Raw genomic sequence first — 21,813 nt, 5'->3', positions numbered from 1 at the left:
CTCCACTGAAAACCTGTGAAGGCACGCCCAATTCCAGTGAAATCTTCAGCAAGTATTGATTCTAAGCTTTTATTTTCCTTTAATATGCATATATTCAGGCTGTGAATATATTAGTTGCACTAAGCAACTCTGGGAAAGTGTGTGCCCTCACCCACATTAATCACACAAACACGTAACTACTTGGATTACAGAAGAAAGTGACTCATCTACTGATGACAATGAATAAAAGAAAGAGGGGAAAAAAATCCCTAATTCTCATACCCTGTTCCTCTGCACACTGTAAGGAGACAGTTAAAGGAGTAATACAAACACAGACCTGGAAGGGAAGCTGTGTGTCAGAGTCCAGGTCTGCTACAGTGGACAGTGAAGGTCATGTAATCCCTTCCAGAAACTGCTGAAGCTCTGATTTAAAACTAGTTTGGTGTCTGAAGGAGAGGGCTGCTTGGTCCGTTTACTCCCCTTGGGAAAGGTACTTCTGCTAATTTACGTTATGTCAATGTGATCTCCTCTCTCTTAGAGTTTCCACACTGATCTAGTCACAGGAGCAATCCTATCCCCAAAAAGATTTTATTTTGCTAGGTGAAGGAGGATAATTCTAAAACTCCTCCTATGCTCAGTTAGGCATTTAGTGATGGATTATTATGATGCCAATAATTCACTAGTTGAGGTCCTCCACAGATCTATAATGAAGCACAATAAATTGTGAATATGTAGAGAAAGCATCCTCAGTAGTGATGCTCCCATAGTAAGGTGGTTTCAATAAAGTGAATCCGTTAACCTAAACAGTACTAGGGAGTGTGACTTCAAAGATTTGAAAATATCACTAAATGGAAAAAAAATGACTAAGGAAACATGACAAATGTGAGTGTGTTTGCATTTTTTCTGTGACAAACGTAAGGCAGGTGATTTTGAGTCATAGTTCCAGCCTGGCAAAGGAAGCTGGTGCAGAACTGTGGGCATCAGTGACAAAGGAGAAAGAATGTTATCTGTGTCCCCATGAGATGGCACCCTGAACCAGCAGTGCACACAGGACTGGGTTCAAAATTTTTTCCTCCTGGAGGGAGTGGATCACAGATGCTTTAGTGGGAACTAATTAATCCAAAGCATTGTCTCTCTGCTTTTGTTTCACTAACGTTGGTCTTAGTCTTTGTACAGTGGGAAAAAGATAAAGTTTCAGAATAACATGTCAGGGTTTTTTGTATCTTTTACATATATGGATATCCCCTTGTATTTTGACTTACTAGTTAGCTTACTACTTAAACTGATTTATTTGTATTGCACCAAGCATTATGCCTGGTGCTGTGTTGGGAGCAGTGCCTTTGGGGAAAATAGTCAGATCCTCAACAGCCTGATTCCAGCACATGGGATCATTCATTACCCATTTGCCAGATTAAAGGCTTTGTTCTCACTGAAAGCTGTCAGCTGTTTGGTTGCCTATTTCATTTTTTTCCCAATGAAACGTATACCCTAGTCCAGAACAGCCTCACTAAAAAAACCCATAAGTGAGCACATGTAAGTATGAGAAATTAATTTCCTGTCCATTATTAGAAGTAATCACCAGTGACTAATACTTCTACGTCAGCAGACATGTCTGTAGAAAACTATTGTTACCATACATGTTGAATCAGTGTGTTGCTATGTGACACCATCCTTTTTGCATATCAGTGCAAACGCCTTGTAAAGAAAGAGAAAAGAGAGAAAGAGAGCTTGTTACTGTTCAGTTTGTGTCTCTCAGTGGAACCATAGAACAACACTTTGTGTTATTTTAATTTCAAATTAACTTGTGGGTTATAACTGTCAGTCAGACCTTTGCTAGCATTTCTTACGAAAATGGAAAATATTTTGGCTATGGCCTATTCCTGTTGCTAAATAGTAATCCAGACCCATGTTATGTGAGGAATATGAAAGGTTCTGCTGTGTATACCTGTTTACAGACACTGCAGTCTTACTATTTGAATTTTTCTAAATGTGTTAAAATTGTAGGTCACTCAATAAAAATAGAAGTATACAAATGACCTCCTATCATTGGCTTCCTTGCAAGATCCAAAGCTTACTCTGAAAGCTGTAACTAGTTTAGAAGACATTTCATGCCTGGCAGGATAGAAAGAATGCACCACTTTATTCTGTTCATTATTCAGTCCCACTTGTAGATGATTTCCCGTGTGGTCTCCAAAGCCTGACAGCATTAATTGCAATCAGACATGCACTGAGCATTAGTGAGTTTGGGAGAAGAAAAAAAAAGAAAAAAGACTACAGTGGACGCTTTGAGACTCTGAAATAGTTGAAATAGTTCTCCATGCTGTGTTGAGAAGCAGGAGCGTTCCCTTCCCCCAAATGAGCTTGTTCAAAGAGTGAAGAGAAGGCGGCTGTTTTTCTTTCCTTTCCAGCAGCATGTGGGGGCAGCGTCCCTGGGAGGTGTTCAGAGGGAGCGGTGGGGAGAGCTGGGGGAGCGAGAGCCAAAAGCCGGCTGAGTAACAGGAGAGTCACCTGGCTGGTTGCATCCCTTCTGCAATGAAGCGTGTCCAGCTTGCCAGTTTGTAGATGAAGACACACATATGTAACTGCTGGATCCTACCATCCAGTGAGGTCTTTGTGTTTTTCCTTGGGCTATTGAAGACCTGGAAGAGTGAGGACAGGAGCTCTGTTATTACTTTGCTGGCAGACTGCAACTTGTCTGTGTTAAAAGGCGTCACACTTTAATATTCAAAGTGTTCCACGTCACACCCCCATTGTTTCTACTTTATTTATTTACCTTATTTTCTGAGACAATATCACAGTAAGAGGTGTCCAACCCACAGAGGGCTTAAAAATAGTTTTCATTTTTTTATAAGGAAAAATCCTGTTACTGGTTCTATCTTTTTTTTTAACCTGGTGATAGAAATACAGATCATAATTGGTGTGTGTTGAAAATACTTTGAGATTAAACTGAACAAGACTAATTTAGTGAAAGGTGAATGCAGGAGACAGGGAAGCTGATGCAAGTAGTTGTCATTCAGTCAGACTGAGAATGAGTGTTCCTGGGCTGGGGGAGGACTGCTCACTTCTTGTCCCTTGCAAACCTCAACTACCTGAGGTTAAGCATCTTCTACTTTTTGAGTTAGCATCTTCTGCTTTTCCTCATCTTCCTGGCTGGGATATAAGGCTCAGTCATATGTCAGGAATTTGCATAAATATGAATAAGAAGCTACCAGGAAGTCACAGTTATTCTAACATTACCACCAACAGCAAATGAGCCCAAAATATCCATTCTCAGGGGTAGCAGGACTGCCTTCTGAGCCGCTCAGTTACCGGTGCCAGTGTGGACCCCTTCATCTGAAGCATCACAACTGCAGCAGTGATTATTAGCTTCATGGCACCATGACCAGAAATAATGAATTTCTCAGCAGTAAATAGGTCAGGCTGAAGGATTCTATACAGCTCTGTATTTCCAGACCTCAGCTATCCCAGAGCAGTTATCTAGTGGAGGGTAAGTGATGTTTACACATCTCCAGCTTGGCAATGTAGAGTCCTTTCCCTTTTCCACTGTCCAGCCTTTAAAAGAGACTGATGCACCTACTTATAACTATATTTCCCACCTATCACTTGTGAGGAAATGGCTCTGGTGAGTTGTGCTGTCTCTGTTAAGGCAATCTGACTGTTGTCCACCACCCTGCAGCATATCCAGAAGCCCCTGAGCCACTTCACAGTGACTATGCTTGGTAGACCTGGGTCTGAAGGAAAGTCTACTCCTGCAGAGACAGCAATACTTGGCTTTAGATTACCTGCAGACATCTGAGAAGAGTCTGGCAGCCAACATTATTGTGGATTTTCGTCAAAATTTCTCTTACAGAAGGCATAATTAGATACATAACGATGGCCCAGATGGCACTGTTTAGCCAGCTGGCCTGTATCTTATTTTAATTGCTTAAACATATCCACACCCTGTCTTTGTTATGAATTCACTTATGGCAAAGCATACAAATTTTAAATTTGCTGTCTGGTAATGATGGAAGGTAATCTGCATCACAGCAGAAAGTAAAATATAATTTCCGTTGGGTATTAAGAGCTTAAGAGCCTTTTGGAAGGAAACATGGGTAGGACCTGATCAGGATGCCATGGCACAGTGTGATTTATGCTGAAAGCAACACAGGAGTGTGTTGTCCCAGAAGGAGGTAACAGGTCCCCAAATCCCACTGTCACCAAGGAGGCAGGCACCGTGTCGGTGAAAGCACATCCTTTGGTTTCCTAGCCTTTTCATTTGGGCAGCTGGGCATACCAGCACTGCAAACCTGAAAGCAAACTCAATTATCTTGAATTTGCCTTTTGTAGCCTAAAACTGTGCAGGGCCACCTTCACCTGGGGTTGCTGCAGTGTGAACCTGAGCTGTGCCTGTGGTGTGGCACACTGTTTCCTCATGGGGACTGAAGTGTAGCCATGGCCTCCCAGGGAGTACTTGCTGGTGTTCCCTGCTGTGAGCGGCTCCAACCAGGGAATGGTATGGAGCAGGGGTAGGCCACCTCTTCCTCACTGAGGACCGTGTACATCTTTCAAATAAAAATAGACCTGGTGGGCTGCACCATCACCTCTCCCTCTTACTTACTTCTCCCACCCTGTCGTGTTTGTCAGTAGTAATGTGGACTGTTTGACATGAACCCAGCGGTCCCCATCCTGCATGTGAAGGGATGTGACTTTCTGTTTCCCTCCCACCTCTGAGGACAGCTAGCAGCCGGGAAAGCTCGTCCCCTGCAGAGGACCCAGCTGCCTATGGGAAGAAGCTCTTGCATTACAGCAACAAGAAGGGCAGATATTTTTCCTTGAGCATTAACTCCAGTCTGGCCTTAGGCTTTTAAGGCAAACAAATACACATATGCCCCTTACAAAGACAGAGTTCAGACACTGTCTTAATGCATATACATATGCAAACTGCCCAGCCAGGCACTCCTACACATTTTGGTTGTCTTCCTGGGTGCCTTTTTCACAATTACAATTTTCCTGCATCTAGCGGCAATTCCAATGTAACTTGGACTACTGGTTTTGCTCAGAAGGTCTTTTAATTGTTCATCCACTCCTGTATTCTCTCCTTCATAGTCTTCGTTCATTCTTGTCTGGTGCCTTTTGTACTGCGCTTGCTGAAGGCAACACACAAAGGCTGCTCTTTCCTGCCAGAGCTTGTTGTTGTCTTCAGTAGCTGGGCAGGCAAAGACAACTCTGGTGTGAATCATTTTGCTCCTCCAGTGTAGGAGTTGCCATGAAGAATGATTAAGGGGGAAAAAAAAAAAGGAAAGCAAGAGTGAGAGGGAGTGTGTGTGTGCACAAATTAAGGTTGGGAAAGTGGGAGTGGTGTCAATGAGCAGGCAAGTTAACTGAGTCCTCTGCTCTGCAAGGTTTCACCACGGGTAGCTAGTTCTTCGTGCTGTACCAATTTCATTGATTCCTTTACCAGGATTGTAGCCTTGCAAAGTAAGTACAGCTTTTTTTCTTCCTCTGATATTTTAATTAATGCCTAACTAATAGTTAACAAATCTCAATTGTGAAAGATAATCGTGTAGAGAGAGTGGGATAAGGCAATTTGTACAAAAGGATATTATGTGGAATTAAAGGAGCAAAAAAACCTTCCCAAACTACAATATTTTGGTTTCATCCCAAAATTGCTGCATTTGCTATGCCATATTTCTTCTCCCTGAAAAGATTAATTGGAAGCAGTGAATAGGATCTGGCAGGTGAGACAGCAAGGGCATTAGGAATTATTGAAATGTGGTGGTTTATTGCAAATGGCTTTCCCTGTATCAGAAAAAGCAGGTTGTGTACACTCCATGTGTCAAAATAGTATTTAGACTGTTTTGTAAGTCTCTGTTACAGAGGAATATTCCTCTCATTTTCTGCAGAGGTGTGTACACTCTGCTTTGCTTGCTTTGATTTATTAATCAAGTGACTAATCCGCACTTGTTTAAAGTGAAGGGCAGGAACTTAGGTCCAGTAATTACAAATTTATTTTCAGTGTGGCCATTTAGTTTGAAGAATTCACTGGCTATTGAGGTACAACAGAGCATATTGTGGTGGCTCATTTCTCTCTTTCCTTCCTGGAGTGCCTTTCCCTGCTATATTGCTGACAGTGCTTTTTCCATATGAGACCATACGAGACACTCTGGTCCCACATCGGTCTGATGTCTTGCGTTCCTCAAAGAAATTTTGTCCTTGTTGCGTAGCCAGGTAGTCTGCCAGGTGGGGAGTTGTCATTTGTGTAGAAGAAAGAAGAAAATCCCTACAGAAGTCTTTTACTTCCTTTATATTTTGTGTTTGCCAAGTGAGAACTGAAATGGGGTCATGTTAAATGCTTGAGCTAGTTTCAAATATTAATGCCTCACTTGAGAGGCATGCGTGTGGGTTGTTTCATGTCATTTATCCTCTCGGTGGAAGTTTGTTTGAACTGGAGAGACTACAGTGCTGGCACTCAGCTCCTGAGCTGTAAACCAAATACACCCCCCAGCACTGTATGGCCAGTGCTGTCCACGCTTTATCTGCCGCAGGTGCCTTCTCCAGGGAGAACTGCTTAACAGAGACAGGAATAAAATAAATACTTGTTTTCCTTTATCAGATTATCCCTACCCTATAGCTAACTTAACTTGTCAGACATTTCCACACAGACATTGCAATTCTCCTGATTATATTTTTAAAAGATAAGCTATATTTATCTTTTCTCTTAGTAAGCAGATAGTAAACAAAGCCTCTCTGTTGTTTTGGGGGGGTTTGTTGTTGTTGTTGTTGCATTCAAGAGTGACTAAATAAAAATGGTGTCTTATACCAATAAACAAGTTCAAATCATGTTTTTCTAAACTGGTTCAGTAGCCTTTCAGTTCCCTTCTGTATCTGAAACTGTTTCTATAACTCTGTGGCAGTCACAGTTTTAAGCAAAGCTGGGTGGATCACAAGTTACCTGTGCTTAGAAGATGCCCCAGTGCCGCGGGCCTCTCTGGAAATGCTGACATACCGCTTGCCCGGGAAAGGAGACACTCAGCAAGAATTCATGCAGCAGGCCTTTTTAAAATGTGATTTTCAATTTTTTGACCCCTCCCTGTTTGAAGGTTCCTTGTGATTACTGACTCAGGAGCTGCATCTGATTTCTAAGACTTCTAATGGGCAGCTAATGGGCTTTGCTCTTGATGGGAGCTTCAACTCTTTTCACTTGACTGGAACTGGCCTTAATGGACTTATAAGACTTGGGATGCTCAGGGCTTTAACAAGATTTAAGATTTGGTAGTATTTAATACAGTAAATTCTTTTCAAGAATATGAACGTCATGAGCTCCTAAATGTCATACACAGCTAATCAACGGAGCCTTAAAAAACTGACTGACCAGGTGCAGTTGAAAAAGATGGTGGAATAGAGATTATTCATTGTTATCCATCCCATCATTCAAGGTTAAGGGCGAAACTGATCTTTTTTCCCCAAAAAATGTCCTGAATGGTCATTATTTAATAGTAGCACTACGAGAAAGAAATTATAAGAATGGAGAGCTTTACCACTACCAGAAATAGTTTCACTCAGGACAAAAGAACCTTTGAGAATATCAGCAGTTACTGGATGAACAAAAGGTAAGTAGAAGGTTCACCATGAAATAACTCCCATTTTCCTCACTAAAAAGGAACATTGAAACTTTGTAGAAAATGATTCAACATGAACAGTATCAGTTATCAGTTGAGATCAGAAGAGTTTTTAAGCCTTTGGTACAGCTTTTCACTGGCATAAGGAAGAAGAGTATCATTCAATTTTGCAAAATTTTCTATTTTATTTTCTTACTCTGAATCTCTTGCAATCCAAGGAAGCGCAACACAGGTAGCACATACACATCTTAAAATCACCCTAGGTTTGCCAATATAACTGAAAATACTAATGTTAGAATGACAGCATCATATTTGCAATATTAAGACAGAAAGGAACAAGAAGTATTTTTAAGCAGTTATTACTGCATATTGATTTTTAGCCTGTAAGGAAGATCCAGAGGCCTAAATAGAATATATCAGGCCAGCCAACACTAAAGAATTATATTCTACCCCACTAGCAACTAAGACTTTTTTCAGGTGAACTACATCCCTCATTCGGCATTGTGAGATTCTTCATATTGTTTGTCTTCTTGAGGGTAGTAGATGTCAAATGACACATTCTTGGTTCCCTAGGTAATTTTCCACCAGGTCCTCAGTGAGAAATACCTGGGAAGTTGGTACTTGCCCCAAATCTTCAAATTTTAGCTGGGGGGATGGGCAGAGAGAGAGTGAGAAAGAGACAAAGTATGCATATGTATTATGTGTTCATGTGTGAAGAGTTGAGTTAATGGGGAAGATAGGTAGCCTATGCAAGGGAATTTAAGACATGCACAAGCACAAAGGTGCACGTCTGGGATGAGCAACTGCGGAGAGGCAGTTTAGAGGATGATTTTACATTTGCTCCTTTGCCATGTTGTTCCAAGTTACTCTCCCATTGGCAGTCTCAGTCCTTCAAATTTGTTTTAACTGTCTTTTGCCATTGTTCTGCCCAAAGCTCTTCTCTTTCATGGTGCATGCTGGCAAACTTGACTTTTCTGGTAATTAGTTGCTTTCATGTGTGAGAAATTGCAACTACGTAAATGAGAGAGATGGTTGCAGTGCTGGGCTGGCTCTTAGTTCTCCTTTACACCCGTACGATCTCTGAGACACATTTTCTGAACCTCACTCTGATGTTGGCTTGACACCTGCTGACATTGTGAAACGGGATCTCACGTGGATAATCTCCCTTTACCAAGCAGCTGCTGGGCACTGCCAGGCTACTGGAAGATGGACAAGTCTGGCCAGACCCATTCTGAATTCAGAGTTCTAGCAAAGCCTCTAGATGTTGCAAAGCATACTCCTCTATATTTTTATATGGGGATAACTTTCTTCAGTGATATATATTTAATGTTTCATCTCTTCAAGACAAATTCCTTTTTTCTTTTTTTTCTAGTGGGAGGGGATTTGTTAGCAAACACTTTGTCGCTGATACCAACAGTCAGAACGTTTTGCAAGAGTGCAGTGCTGGTTAGCTGTGCTTTTCAAACACGGATTTAAAAAGCCTTGGTTTTATGCCAGTATTTTTTTTTTTTTTTTTACTGAATTGGATTGTGCGATGCATTTCAGTAACCTTTTATACAGCATATTTTAGCTCAAAACAAACCAGTTGCCAAATAAACCTGTTGCCTTACCAAATAGATCCAAGAACATGTACAAGTTAATTAAAATAAAAATAAAGACATTTATTTTGTAAAAGGCCTTCTCTAATCCAACAGGCCTTACGAGTAAATCAAAGTGTTTTCTCTACCGTGTCGTAGGCAAATTATGCACCCGTTTTGTTACTCCCATAAAAATGTATAAATACCGCAGATGATTTGGAAGTCATTCATTACTGTCAAGTACCATAACTGCTCCACAGCATCTGTACAATGGTGTCAGATGTTCAGTTAAGTTTGGGCAGTATGACACATGCATTCAAAGAGGAGATTGTTCTAATTCAAAATGCCTTTCCAAACCGGGATGAGAGTGAATGGTCAACAAAGGTACCTTGCTGGAGACAGTTCCCTGCCCATATGTTCCTTCTTCCACTTTCTGTCTTCTTGTACCTTTCTGCTCTCATCCAGTGAGATTTTTCCTGGCTAGGATGCAAATGATATGAACTAGGTAAGTGAATGAGACTGCAGTATTAAGTAGTCAGTTATTGGAGATAAATCCCTGTCCTTAAGGTGCTTCTCAAAAGATTAGCAAACCTCCTACAAATATAAGAAATAACTGACTTTCCTTTTCATTATAGGATAAAATAGGATCCCTAGATCTGCAGTGTCAGAGCCTGAAATGCAAATGTAGATAGGTACGTGTCAGGATAAGAACACACCTTTTAAAATAACACCTCCACACCATATTTGTTGCAGTATTTTGCCATTTTTCCCAGAGAGAGCAAATGCTGGAGACACCTTTTAGGTTCTGTGTGAAATCTTATAACTTTTGAAGTCTCTCCCAATATTCATCTTTTCCATTTCCTTTCTGTCAATTGCTTTGGTGGAGCTGTTTTAACCAATTTTAACAGATTGCCTTTTTTTTAGGGATACATGATACTGGGGGCAGAGTAGTGTCAAATTCACTATGCCAAAGGGGTCATCTTCTGTGTGCTTGTTGGTCTAAAGCCAGACTTGTGCTATTGACTGAAATTCTTTGGCTCACCCTTGTTAGCTTGAATCTACACAAATGTGCTTACACCAAAGTGCAATTTCAGGCATGTGAAAGCAGTCTGGAAAATGGGAATACTCTCTGGCTTTCCCAGAGCATGGACTGCAGCAACTGTCCCTTGGGCACCACCCTTACCATTCCTGACTGCACAGATCATCTAACAGCCCTGTGGCAATTGCAGTTATTAAGAATGGCTAGGAAAATATTTGTAGTTAAAACAGCGTAAATGATGAGTGGGCACAGAGCAGTATTTATTTAGGAGGCCTCCTTTAAGTTTCTACGACAATCTCAACCTACAGGATCAGACAGCTTTCTGGAGACTTCTAGCAAAGCTAGGGAGAATGGCTAGGGGAATCCCTTAGAGGAAGCCATGTACCAAAGCTAAAGCTTTAATGAACAATTAGCCATGAAGCAAGAGACAGGGAAGATTATGAGACTATTAAAGGCCTGTCTGAGAGCCAGGAGAGCCCAGAGCATAGGCGAAGTACCTTATAAGTTGGCACATTTTAAGAGTATCAATTAAAAACAGATTAAATTCATATGTGATCCAATTTGACTCAATATGCATGGGTGACCCTGACCTACCCAAATTTTCCCCAAGTGCTTCTGGTAATACTGGCTCCATGTAACATGTGGCACTGCTGGCTGTCACTTGAAGATGATATCTATTACTGAACCACTTGCATTTCATTGGTTGGATATGAATGAGACCTTCCTGCTCCTCAGGAGCTACCAGTGTGCTCTGAAGCTGAGTGGGCTTGTTCAGGCCTTGCTTTCCTGAAGGTTCAAGTTGCCCAGTGTCCATACTGGTGTCCAGTCTCCTTCAGTGCTCTGACACAGTCCCACCACAACAGGAGCTAGAATTACACTCTGAGTCATCTTTCTTTTCCCTTTTCTGTTTCAGGATGACAATGGACGCTCTGCAACTAGCAAACACTGCCTTTGCAGTTGATATGTTCAAAAAACTATGTGAGAAGGACAAAACAGCCAATATTATTTTTGCCCCACTGTGTACCTCAACGTCTCTGGCTCTGGCATATAAAGCTACGAAAGGTGATACTGCAGACCAAATGAAACAGGTAAGCTATCAGTATCCTGCTCTGTGGCTGCAAAATTATAAGACTGTCAGATGTGGCTTTCTTATTTATTCTTGTTAATATTCTACTGGGTGGCTGGTTCCCTTGTAAGCCAGGCTGCAAACCATCCGTCTGAAATTCCTGAATGAAATTCCACTCTCTGTGGCCCCACACAGCAAAAGAAGTTGAAAATCTGACATAAAGGAAAAGCCTTCTCAAGCATGTACGGGGTGGAAGGGAACATGGCAGAGTCCTCAACAGCTGCATTAAAACCTTGTCTCCTTTTAGCGTAGTGTTTATTGTGGCTGCAAGTCACAGTCAAGATCACTGCATTTTCTTGATAACTGTTTTTTCATTATTCAAGAATGTCTAAGCTTTACAGTATTGGAAATGTTTTTGCCATTTTCTGTCAGCAGCAAGTATGCTTAACAGTCCTGTCATTGACATTTCCCCTTTCTCCCGTAATACCACTAAGAGGAGGTGGATGCAGTAGAAGAGGGCACAACTTCAACCATGTTTCTCCTTACAAGCAGCTGATGGTGTCCAAGGGGTTTCCAACACCATGATGCAGCGTGGCAGCCATGATGCAGTTTATCAAGCTCACTCTGTGGTGCAGGGAAGCAGCCTTGCAGCCTCTTCTGCTGCCTCTGTGTAAGCACAGATTTGTGTAGTGCCTTTTTATCCCAGTGAGTGTGCCCACGGTTTCTGCAGTTACCTAAAGATGGATGAGAAGCAAATTCAGTATGCATTTATATGCTGATTATCACTTGGCTCTGAGGGACATTGTACATATTTGAATACATTTTCCCTCCTCTGGGAATTCCTCCCTGTACTTCCTCCTTCACTGAAGGTACCCCTGAGCACAGCCTCTCGTGCCCCCACTCATGCCACAAATTGCAATGAGTCTTGTGCTATTCGCAGAGCTGCACAGCAATATATCCATGAAGATCTTCTAGGCATTGCAGATTTTTCTACACAGCATTGTTTTTAAAAAAAAATTCAATGACACCCTGTAGTTTCCTCACCATTTCAGGCATGGTTGTTCTAATGGGAGAGTTCAAAATATTAACCTACCCTTAATTTTGTTTTCACTTGTGTCTGCAATTTGCTTTGAACGATCCTGTAATAAGTTAACATACACATCCACAAATGGAGCTCTTTTACACAAGTGTATTTATATTTCATATTTCTCAAGTGGTATAAAAAAAGCGCTGACTACAGATACTAAGGAGAACTTGGTATGTTTTTAAATGTACTATGTCCTATTTTCCATGTCTGTTCTAGCTTCTGCCTGCCCCTGAGTTTGTGCTTGCATTTTAAATACTAGATATAAAAGGAGTCAGACTGTCAGTTTTACTCTGGAATATCAGTTAACAAACTTGTGCCAAAAGCTCTCCCAATTAGAGAAGCTGCAGTAGTGTAGCTTTCTTCCCAGACATAGTTTCCAGGCACAGAAGCTTTCTGCATTTAACATGCTAAGAAATAAAACTGTGGAGGAAAAGGAAGTAACTTGAGAAAGTTGTTTCTGAGGAAATGACTGTGGAGTTTGACTGTGAGAGCTGTGCTGGTGCTGTGTCTTTGGGAGCTTATTTCCTTCTACTCCTACTGAGCAAGGAGAAGGGAGTACATGGAGGGGTGGCTAAGGCAGCGCAGCAATTTGTTGTGTCTGTGAAGATATGATGTGTTCAGGGAGAAAGAGCCGGAGTGAGGGACAAAGGGAAAAGAAGGTTGCTAATGCCTGCTATGCCTCATGCAGGAATCTGAGACAGGTGAGGAGGGTTGGGCAGGCTGTAATGAAGCAGCCACCATCAAAGACCCGGTAATAAGCAGGCATTAGAAGTTCAATTCATATTTATAGGGTTATTTTCAAACAAAACCAGCAGTAACCTCTCACCTCTGGTGCCTAAAAGCGGCGAGTTTTAGGGTACCACAGGACTTCCTAGAATGGACCCATCATTCCCAGGATCTGGGAGGTGGCCATGTGGGGTCAGCAGCCTTACCTCCAGCTCATACCTTGTCTACCAAACCAGACATAGTTATCTGATCAATTTTTGCTGAAATATCATGTGATGTCATTTATCAGTCACAGCAATCAGAAAACTTGATGTTAAGCATTTTTAAATGTGTAGCCCACTTTTAGAAAGGAGACTAACTGGGACCCTCATGTACCTGACTTAAAATCTCCAGGTTTTTGAACGTGAATGTAAGTTTGGTGAAAACATTATGACTCCATACTACAGAGTTTTAAACAGCTAAGCTACATCACCAGCAAGAACAGCTCTATTGATTTCTTTGAACTGCTCACAGGAAAGAAATTAGTTTGGTTAAAGTTCTGGTAGGATCAGGTTTTTAGATTTATATGAGAATATCAAATAAATAAATGATTTTTGAGGAACAACAACCAGAGGCTTTGTCGTTAGCTTAAATACAAAAAGCCACAGCTCTGGTCACGAGCTAGCATTATTTTTTGTTAAGCTGTTACGAATGGTTAGGTAATAATAATAAAAAAAAGATGCTTAGTATTTTATTATGTTCATTTAACAGGTACTCCATTTACAAGATGTCAAAGACGTTTCTTTCGGGTTTCAAACAGTAACTTCAGATGTTTCCAAACTCAGCTCTTTCTTTGCCCTGAAAATGGTCAAACGGCTCTTTGTAGACAAGTCACTTAATCCTACCACAGTAAGTACTGCAGAAAAGCCCTGGTGCTATGAATTGCTTGGCCAGCATGTTGATGGGTTATGGTGTCAGACTGCAATGTTATTTAAAATAAATTCTCTCACTTTTGGCTGTTACTTAACTAGACTCAGATGATGAACAACATAATATTCTCATCTGCCATAAAAGTTTGTAGGAGGACGGATGAGTATGCTGCTTGACCCCAAGCAATGCAACTATTACAACACTTCTAATTCTTTCATTAATATGCTTTAGGTCAGTAGCTCAGTAGGTTTTGAATGCAACATAACTTCTATACCACATCAAGGTCTTTGCATTGTAAGTATGAGTGAAAAGGAGTTTTAAAAAGAGTTGGCGGTGCAAGTGTGTGTCTAGTTCACACACCCAAGTAATTACTGCATAAGTGGTAGTTTTCTTAATCTGTCTGAGGAGGCAGAAGCCTGGCTATTGAAGCAACACAAGTGAGGAAGGTGAAGTTTGGCCTTATAACTTATGGACCTTGCGAATAACTGAGAAAAATGTTGTGTGGTAGGGCCCCAAACAAGGATAACATCAGCCTAAAAGTGATATTTTGGAAAACTCAACATGCTTAAATGATGCTATAATCAGATTGCCTGCTGTTCAGCCTCTGCTACAGCAAAGGCCAGTACCCATCCACAGCAACAAATGTCTCACCTGGTGAGGACAGACATCATGTGAGCAACCTGTGACCTTTATCTCAGTCGTCTCTCTTACCCAGGCCTGGACTGAGGGTTGTTTTATCCTTCCAAATTCTGTCAATGTGGTCACTCCTGTAATACCAAAGTTACTTTAGCTGCTGCTGTAACACCAGTGGGCTGAAGACAACCTTGAATGCAGCTGTGCATCCTGGTTGTCATCAACTGTTATTTAATAGCTGTCCATCATAATAAACTCCCCAACTGCCCTATGGTGAAGCTCGGGATACTGATGTTGCAGGCTCTGTAAAAAGGCATTGAGCGGATGACATTTAACCAAGGATGACTTTGGTACCTTGTGTCTTTCAGGACTTTGTTAACTCCACAAAGAGGCCTTTTCCGTCTGAATTGGAATTAGTTGAGTTCAAAGAAAAAACCGAGGAAACCCGACAGAAGATCAACAAATCTCTTTCAGAGCTAACTGATGGTGAGTACAGCTTAACCTTGGGGATGTTGTTTGCCTCTTTGGAGAAAGAGATCCTTGTCCTTGTGACACCTCTTCACGAAGGCTTTTAGAAGTAAATGCGTAGTGAAAGCAATGGGACTAGACCTACTATTTGGATTCATGAGGATTAGCAACGTCAGCCTGTTTTGAAATCACTAACTTTACTACTGCAATATTTCTGAAGGTGGAGATGTGAGACTGACCTTGGATTAGCCTTGGGGAGAGCCGCTCACATTCACTGCAGCAAGACAGTTTGGGAGAACGACAGCTCCTGGCTGTGGTGCTTCACAAAAATTTGACATCAATACATCGAGGCCAGGCCCTGGTTTCCTTTAAAGTTTTACTGTAATGGGAAGTACTTGCTGGACTCGCACTTTCAGGCTGTTAATGAATAGCTCAGCTCAGCTCAGCTCAGCTCAGCTCAGTCGCTTTTGCCAGCAAGGGTGCCACAAGCAGATGTGTGTCTCTTACTTGCCTTCCTGTAGAAACAGGGCTGTGAGCGCTTTCCCTACAGTACAGCTGAGCCACCAGCTGCTGGGCCGAGTCACAGGCGATGCACATCGGTGACCGTGAGGGTCCCTGGGCAGAGCCTGCCTAGTCTGTGGGGGCAGAGGTCTGGCTCTGGCTCACGAGAGCTCACAGCAACCGTAATGGAGCCTGTCTGCAGCTCTGGGGTCGGTTACTGCCTGTTGCCCTCGTGTGGTACAAATATGAAAACATGGCTGCATGAGTCTAGTCCTTCCCAGGCCGGCACAGGTGCCCATGTGGCAGCACCTTGCCCTGCTTCTACAATTCGTGCATGAAGGCAGGACTTGCCTCCCCAGTGCTCTGAATCCGTTGTCTTTTATGGCAGTGCTTGAACAGGTCTAAAATGGAGCAAGGTGGGAACAACATTTCCATGTTCTTTTTGAAGTCTGTAGCAGTATTTGGTTATGAACTGTAATCAGGCCAGCATTTTTTGTTATTCTGGTTATTTTATTCTCATGTATCAGTCTAGAAATGAGTAGCTGCTAATCTGGAACTTCCCTTCAAGTCTTGCTCTCCAAATGACAAATGCTTTTTTGCTTACACCTGTTGAATTTCACTGAAAATTCGGTACCTTCTTTAAGGTACTGAACAAAAGCAGTAGACATATTTTTGATTACATGCTATATAAACTAAGAAAACATTTGGAAGATCTACCTTGATCACAAATCCTATTTCAAACATTAAGCTGCAATTTTAAGTAAGTACTTCCTTTTGGAATTTTCCTTTAGAACGAAAATCTTTTATCGGTGAGGTGCAGGACACAGATTTTTTAATTTACAGTGAAATGTTTCCATATTCAGTTGAAGCAACTGATACACTGATAATGTATTGTTGTATTAACAACCATCTTAAACCTGTTCGCAGGCAAAATGGAGACTATTTTGAATGAGGATAGTGTAAATGACCAGACTCAGATCCTCCTAGTTAATGCAGCTTATTTTGTCACAAACTGGATGAAGAAGTTTCCAGAGGCAGAGGTCAAAGAATGTCCTTTTAAAGTCAACAAGGTATGTTCTGAAAAAAAAAAAAAAAAAAAAGAGTACCGTTTCCGTTCAAGAAAATACAAACTTTGAACTACAGAAATCCCAACAAGAGAAAATGAGAAATGTTTATTATTACCATGGCATTCTTATACTCTATCTAAACCTACATGCTGTTGCAAGGGTCCCTAAACCAGTGTGCTTGTCGTGTTGTTCTAAAACTTTGCTGGTGCTTTCACATCCATCTTTCAGTGGCCCAGTGTGAAAACAGACTGTTCTGTTAGAATATTTAGACAACAGGAGCTGAGTACAAGTGATCAAAAGCAGCCACTGCCTACAAGGAGATACATATTCTCATGGGTAGCTTCTTCCAAGTGATTGCAGCCTGTACGAGAGGCTGCATCCGAAAACCAGCAGGGGTGAAGCACAAAACATTGCATTTCTTGTGATCACAGAGCTAGTGAAACATCTACACCCATGGGGTCTCTTTAAGTATACCCCTTAGGTGCTTGGCCCTGTGCTTTCCTCTTCAAGGATGGCACCCCATCAACCTCCCTCTTTCTGGTTGACGTCAACGGCAGCCCTCTGCATATCAGCCCTGCTTAGCCACGAGGTCCAAGCGGGTGCAGCACCTATGACTATTGCCTTCAGGAATCTGTGACCAGTGATGAATATTGTGGTCAGACAGTCAGCATTAAACCAAGATATAAAGCTGGGCAACATTTGTGAGATAAAGAGATTATACTCCAGATATATACATATATATATATGTGCATGAGAGGTTCATAAATTACCACACCATGCAATCAACACTGAAATTTTTAAGTGAAACATCTCAAGTTTTTTTTTTTTCTAAAGTAATATTTTTCTACTGCATTTGAATTTTAGATGAGTTTCTAGGTGAACAAAACAGTTTATAAATCTTCCCTATGAAATAAAGAGGGGGGTTTTTGTTTTCTTTAATTCATGAAAAGTGAAGACATAGGGCTTTAGGTAAGCCTGAAATTTCTTCTTATTCTGTTTCAGCTCCTGAACCAAAATATCAATTATTTGTATAAACAGCCTGACCTTCACTGATGAGATGTGATCTGTGCTTGACACTTTCTGGCATTATGATACCCTGTAGACAGTATAGTTTGTAGCACTCAGTGAAACAGGCACGAAGGGCCACCAATATTAGGTAAATTTGTCTTTTAAGGCACATTCCCAATATGTTGCTATTGTATTAGAATTCTGTTCCACTTTTCTTTGGAAAGCTGCTACTGCAAAAAGCCAACAAGGTCTCTTACATCTCGTTTCATTACCTATGAAAACCAACAAATTCTCTGATGGTAACTCAATGTACCATTTCCATGCAAGCTTACAAACTTTCCTTTCTTGCCATCTTATTTGTGAATTAAAAGGAATGCTAGATTGTTTCCTCTGTGTTTTGCAGACTGAAACTAAACCAGTGCAAATGATGAATCTGGAAGCTACTTTTTGCCTGGGCTATGTAAAAGAATTAAATGTTGCCATCCTTGAGCTTCCATGCCTTAACAAACATATAAGCATGCTCATTCTGCTGCCCAAAGAGATTGAAGATGAGACCACTGGCTTGGAGCAGGTGAGAGAAAAAAATAGAATCGGTATGATGGAAACAGCTTGCTTTTAATGCCATATACTTATGCAAGGTTTTTGTTATTTAGACACTATATAGAAAGAAAGAAATAGCAAGTTTCCTGTGAATTTACGTTCTCATTCTGCTTCTCTGTTTCTGATCTCATATTTGTGACATCATTGTTTCCACTGTGGTCAAGTGTGAGGTTGTGAACAAGACTTTGTTTTACATAGGGTGTGCAGAAGACAGTGTAAAGTGGAGAAGGTGCCCATGATGCACTTTAGAAATCTGCATCAGTTTTAAAATCTGGACCCCCAAAATAATTTTCACCTTAAGATTTTTTGTTCTTGCTATAGTGAAGTGCTTAAAGTGATACTTACTGGGTACCCAGTAGTGCTGACGTTATTTTTTCTGGTGTCCTCATTCAGTTAATTTGTGGTTTATTTTACTAAGGTCTTATACCTCCCTAAATTTTAATTTTGAGCAGAGGTGCTTGAAAATGAGCCATTTTTTATTACAATTGCACATAAATTTGAAAATGAAGAAGGCATTTCCTAAAGAACAACTTTTTCTTATGTCATTTCTCTATGAAAATTTTAGAATGTATTTTTACCTCTCTTCAAAGTTTAACAATTAAGAGACAGTCGATCACACAAGTCTCCTTTGTAATTTGCTGCAACTGGCCATAAATTTTAAAGGCAGGAGGAATTTGCCTTTGCAACGGTAAGGTACTTTTATATGTAGGAGTAAATTACAGAACACTCATATCTTAAAATGCAAGTGAGGCCTTTCCCAATACTGTTTTGTGGTGGCCCCAAATTCTGACTCCTCACTTCCCACTTTTTAAAAAATTGCTCAAACATCTGCATGTTTGATTGACATCAGGCTCTGGATTTGGAGTCTTTTTTCTGTCCTAAATACCAGCAATTTCATTACTCTGTAGGGTCAGGAATCAAGACTTTTCAATCTGTCTGTTGGCTGGGTGTAACTTGGGTAGGAACTGTGTTTCACAGGTTCCTTCATATGGTTGTTGAGGTGATTGCCTGTCAAAAACTTGTAAGAGGCTAATAGTCAGAGTGTGCACATACAGTGGAGTTGCTCCAGAGGCCTGTCCTATGGATTAAATCATACTTGCATTAGTATAAATGAGAGTATGTTAACCCTGAATGCTACAGTTGCGAATTCAAAAGCAAAGGTTGGACTTTATGTTTTTGGGTCTTGATAGGACTGGGAAATTCAGGAATGGTCTATTTTTTTTCTCACTTTCCTTGGACTGCTCATTAATTTCCTTTGTTCCTTTATGTCTTCAGCTGGAAAAGGCACTCACCCCCGAGACCTTATTACAGTGGACCAATCCCAGCATGATGGCCAACACCAAAGTGAATGTATTTCTTCCAAAGTTTAGTGTGGAAGGTGATTATGACCTGAAGCCACTTCTGGAAAGCCTGGGAATGACTAATGTCTTCAATGAGAGCGCATCAGATTTCTCTGAAATGTGTGAGACAAAAGGCGTGGTTTTGTCAAAGATCATCCATAAAGTCTCTTTGGAAGTAAATGAACAAGGTGGTGAGTCCCGAGAGGTACCAGGATATCGGATTCTGCAACACAAAGATGAATTTAAAGCTGACCATCCATTTATCTTTTTGTTTAGGCACAATAAAACTCGCAACGTGATTCTTTCAGGCCGATTCTGTTCCCCTTAAGCAGGCCGTGTTCATTATGAAAAAGCACAATTACATTTATGGTGGTGCATGTTTCTGTAAAGCTTGGCATCCTGACTATCACCTTTGAAAGGAAATCTAAGAGGTTCGTCTATCAGCTGGGTAATACAATGTACTCTACATATGCAGCAGAACTAGTTTATCTCCTTATGTTTCATCCCCTTAAGCTGAAGGATTCCCACTGTGAAGAGCACATTGTATTTTACTGAGAAGTATCCCAGCCTCAGCGACAAGTGTATTTTGTTCCTCTGCGCCATCTTTTTCCCAAAACAAAGTGAACTGAGAGCCTGTTTTAGATAAACCAGGAGTTGGAAAGGGCTCTGGGAGGAAGAGCTACATTCCTGCTCCCTAGCCCAACCACTCTTCCTCATGACACACACTCTGTGGATTCCTGCTGCCTAGAATGGGAAAAGATGGACATGTGGTGTGATAGCCCTCCCCTTGTACCTGGCTACACTCTGGTGGTCCAGGGTGCCCTCCTGGACCCTGCTGGTGCCCAGGGAAACAGTGCCCAAGTTCTGCAGTGTAGCTAGACAATTCAGGCTAGCATCAGAGTTTGCATCTCTGAAACAACAGCTGCACTGAGACCTATGGATGCAAGAGGCAATAATCATGGTGACAAAATGTATACCCAGAAGACTTCAGCGTGAGCTACGTCACTTCATAGATTGGGGAGGTTGGACACTGCTGCATGGGATTTTTTGACTCAGTGCCCTTCAGACATGGAAGATGGGACCAGTTCACTGCAGCTACGAGGAGCCCTGTATATATAACCTGAGAAAAAGAATGTTACACAAGTCTAGGATAGAAAGCAGTTGCATTAATACTGGAAGTGCCACACTTCTCATGCACAGATAATCTGCTATTTCTAGTTCTGGATTCAGCATTAAGGAGACTCCATACAATTACTTAATGTCTGAAGCATGAAAAAGAAATAAGGACTTCAACTTGAGTGAGATTAACATTGTAATTACCAGTCTCCAAATTCCATATGAAGTCATGGTAATCAGATTTCATTTCTATCTAAATACTCCCTGCTGCATATGTTCAGTACTAGTTTACCTAATTACTGTTCAGAATAAAGCACTATAAAACCTGTGTCAAATGTCTGCAATACCTCCAGCGTCAGTCTGTGTGTTCACTGTTGTGTGTTCACTAACACATTTAGTTTAGTAAAAAACTAAATCAATGTCCGGATTTCCCTTCTGGATCACATGATGATAGTTCCCAGTAAGGACTATGTTACTAGCTGGTCACAATATACAGAGAATTCAATTATGTGTCCTCAAAAAATGGGAGAATTTTACTTGAGAATGCCTCTTGGTGCTTCAGGTCTGAAAGAAACTGGAAAGAGGATTCTAAATGGGAACATACAACCCCTAATATGCATACTTCTAACACCAGAAAACAGTGCTGTGCTTATTGTGAGTTTGGAGACAGGAGTTCTGTTTTGATTCTTGGCCCTGCCAACCCATGAGAAGCCTTTAGTCACAATGAGTCAGTGGTTTTACCAATTTCCTTCCCTCTGTGGACCTTTAAGGGGCTCTCGTTTTAATACCAGAGGGTTAACTGGAGTCATTGGCCCATATCTTTGAAGGTACTGAGGGGACTAACTTCCACCAGAAACAATGAGAGGTGAGATCTTGCAGACCTTTGGGGGTCTTTGCTGATATGTGTCAGGTGTCCTGATACATGGATAGTAGTCAGAAGAAGAATGCAAAATTTAACAATTTCTTTGCAGGCCATCCTTTCTGAGAAGGAATTGCCTGCAAAGATCTTTACCAGCTCAATAACTTCAGTGATAGCTGAATGACTGGGAAATGTTTTATACATTCCAACATTGTCTGATCTGTTTTGGATGCTGGG

At 41.2% G+C, this 21,813-nt stretch overlaps 1 protein-coding gene across 1 annotated transcript; it reads left to right on the top strand.

The window, feature by feature from the left end:
* The first annotated feature begins 5,320 nt into the window (after nt 1-5,320).
* On the top strand, nt 5,321-21,045 carry SERPINB5 (serpin family B member 5). The gene is made up of 7 exons (XM_074892956.1): nt 5,321-5,439; nt 11,110-11,284; nt 13,826-13,963; nt 14,986-15,103; nt 16,514-16,656; nt 18,065-18,232; nt 19,537-21,045. Exons 2-7 carry the CDS (start codon nt 11,111-11,113, stop codon nt 19,927-19,929), a joined length of 1,134 nt encoding a protein of 377 aa, XP_074749057.1. The 5' UTR covers nt 5,321-5,439; nt 11,110; the 3' UTR covers nt 19,930-21,045.
* The last annotated feature ends 768 nt before the right edge of the window (nt 21,046-21,813 follow it).

Source organism: Strix uralensis, chromosome 1 (assembly GCF_047716275.1).
Source record: "Strix uralensis isolate ZFMK-TIS-50842 chromosome 1, bStrUra1, whole genome shotgun sequence".
Taxonomy (NCBI): Eukaryota; Metazoa; Chordata; class Aves; order Strigiformes; family Strigidae; genus Strix; species Strix uralensis.
Note: the sequence above shows the minus strand (reverse complement) of the source record. Positions and strands in the feature narration are given on the sequence as shown.

Bases quoted from the DNA above. Each gene is read 5' to 3' on its own strand.
- SERPINB5 (XM_074892956.1), top strand. From the start codon at position 11,111: ATGACAATGGACGCTCTGCAACTAGCAAACACTGCCTTTGCAGTTGAT. The intron at 13,964-14,985 runs GTAAGTACTGCA...TGTGTCTTTCAG, and splicing joins AGTCACTTAATCCTACCACA to GACTTTGTTAACTCCACAAA. The intron at 18,233-19,536 runs GTGAGAGAAAAA...TTATGTCTTCAG, and splicing joins AGACCACTGGCTTGGAGCAG to CTGGAAAAGGCACTCACCCC.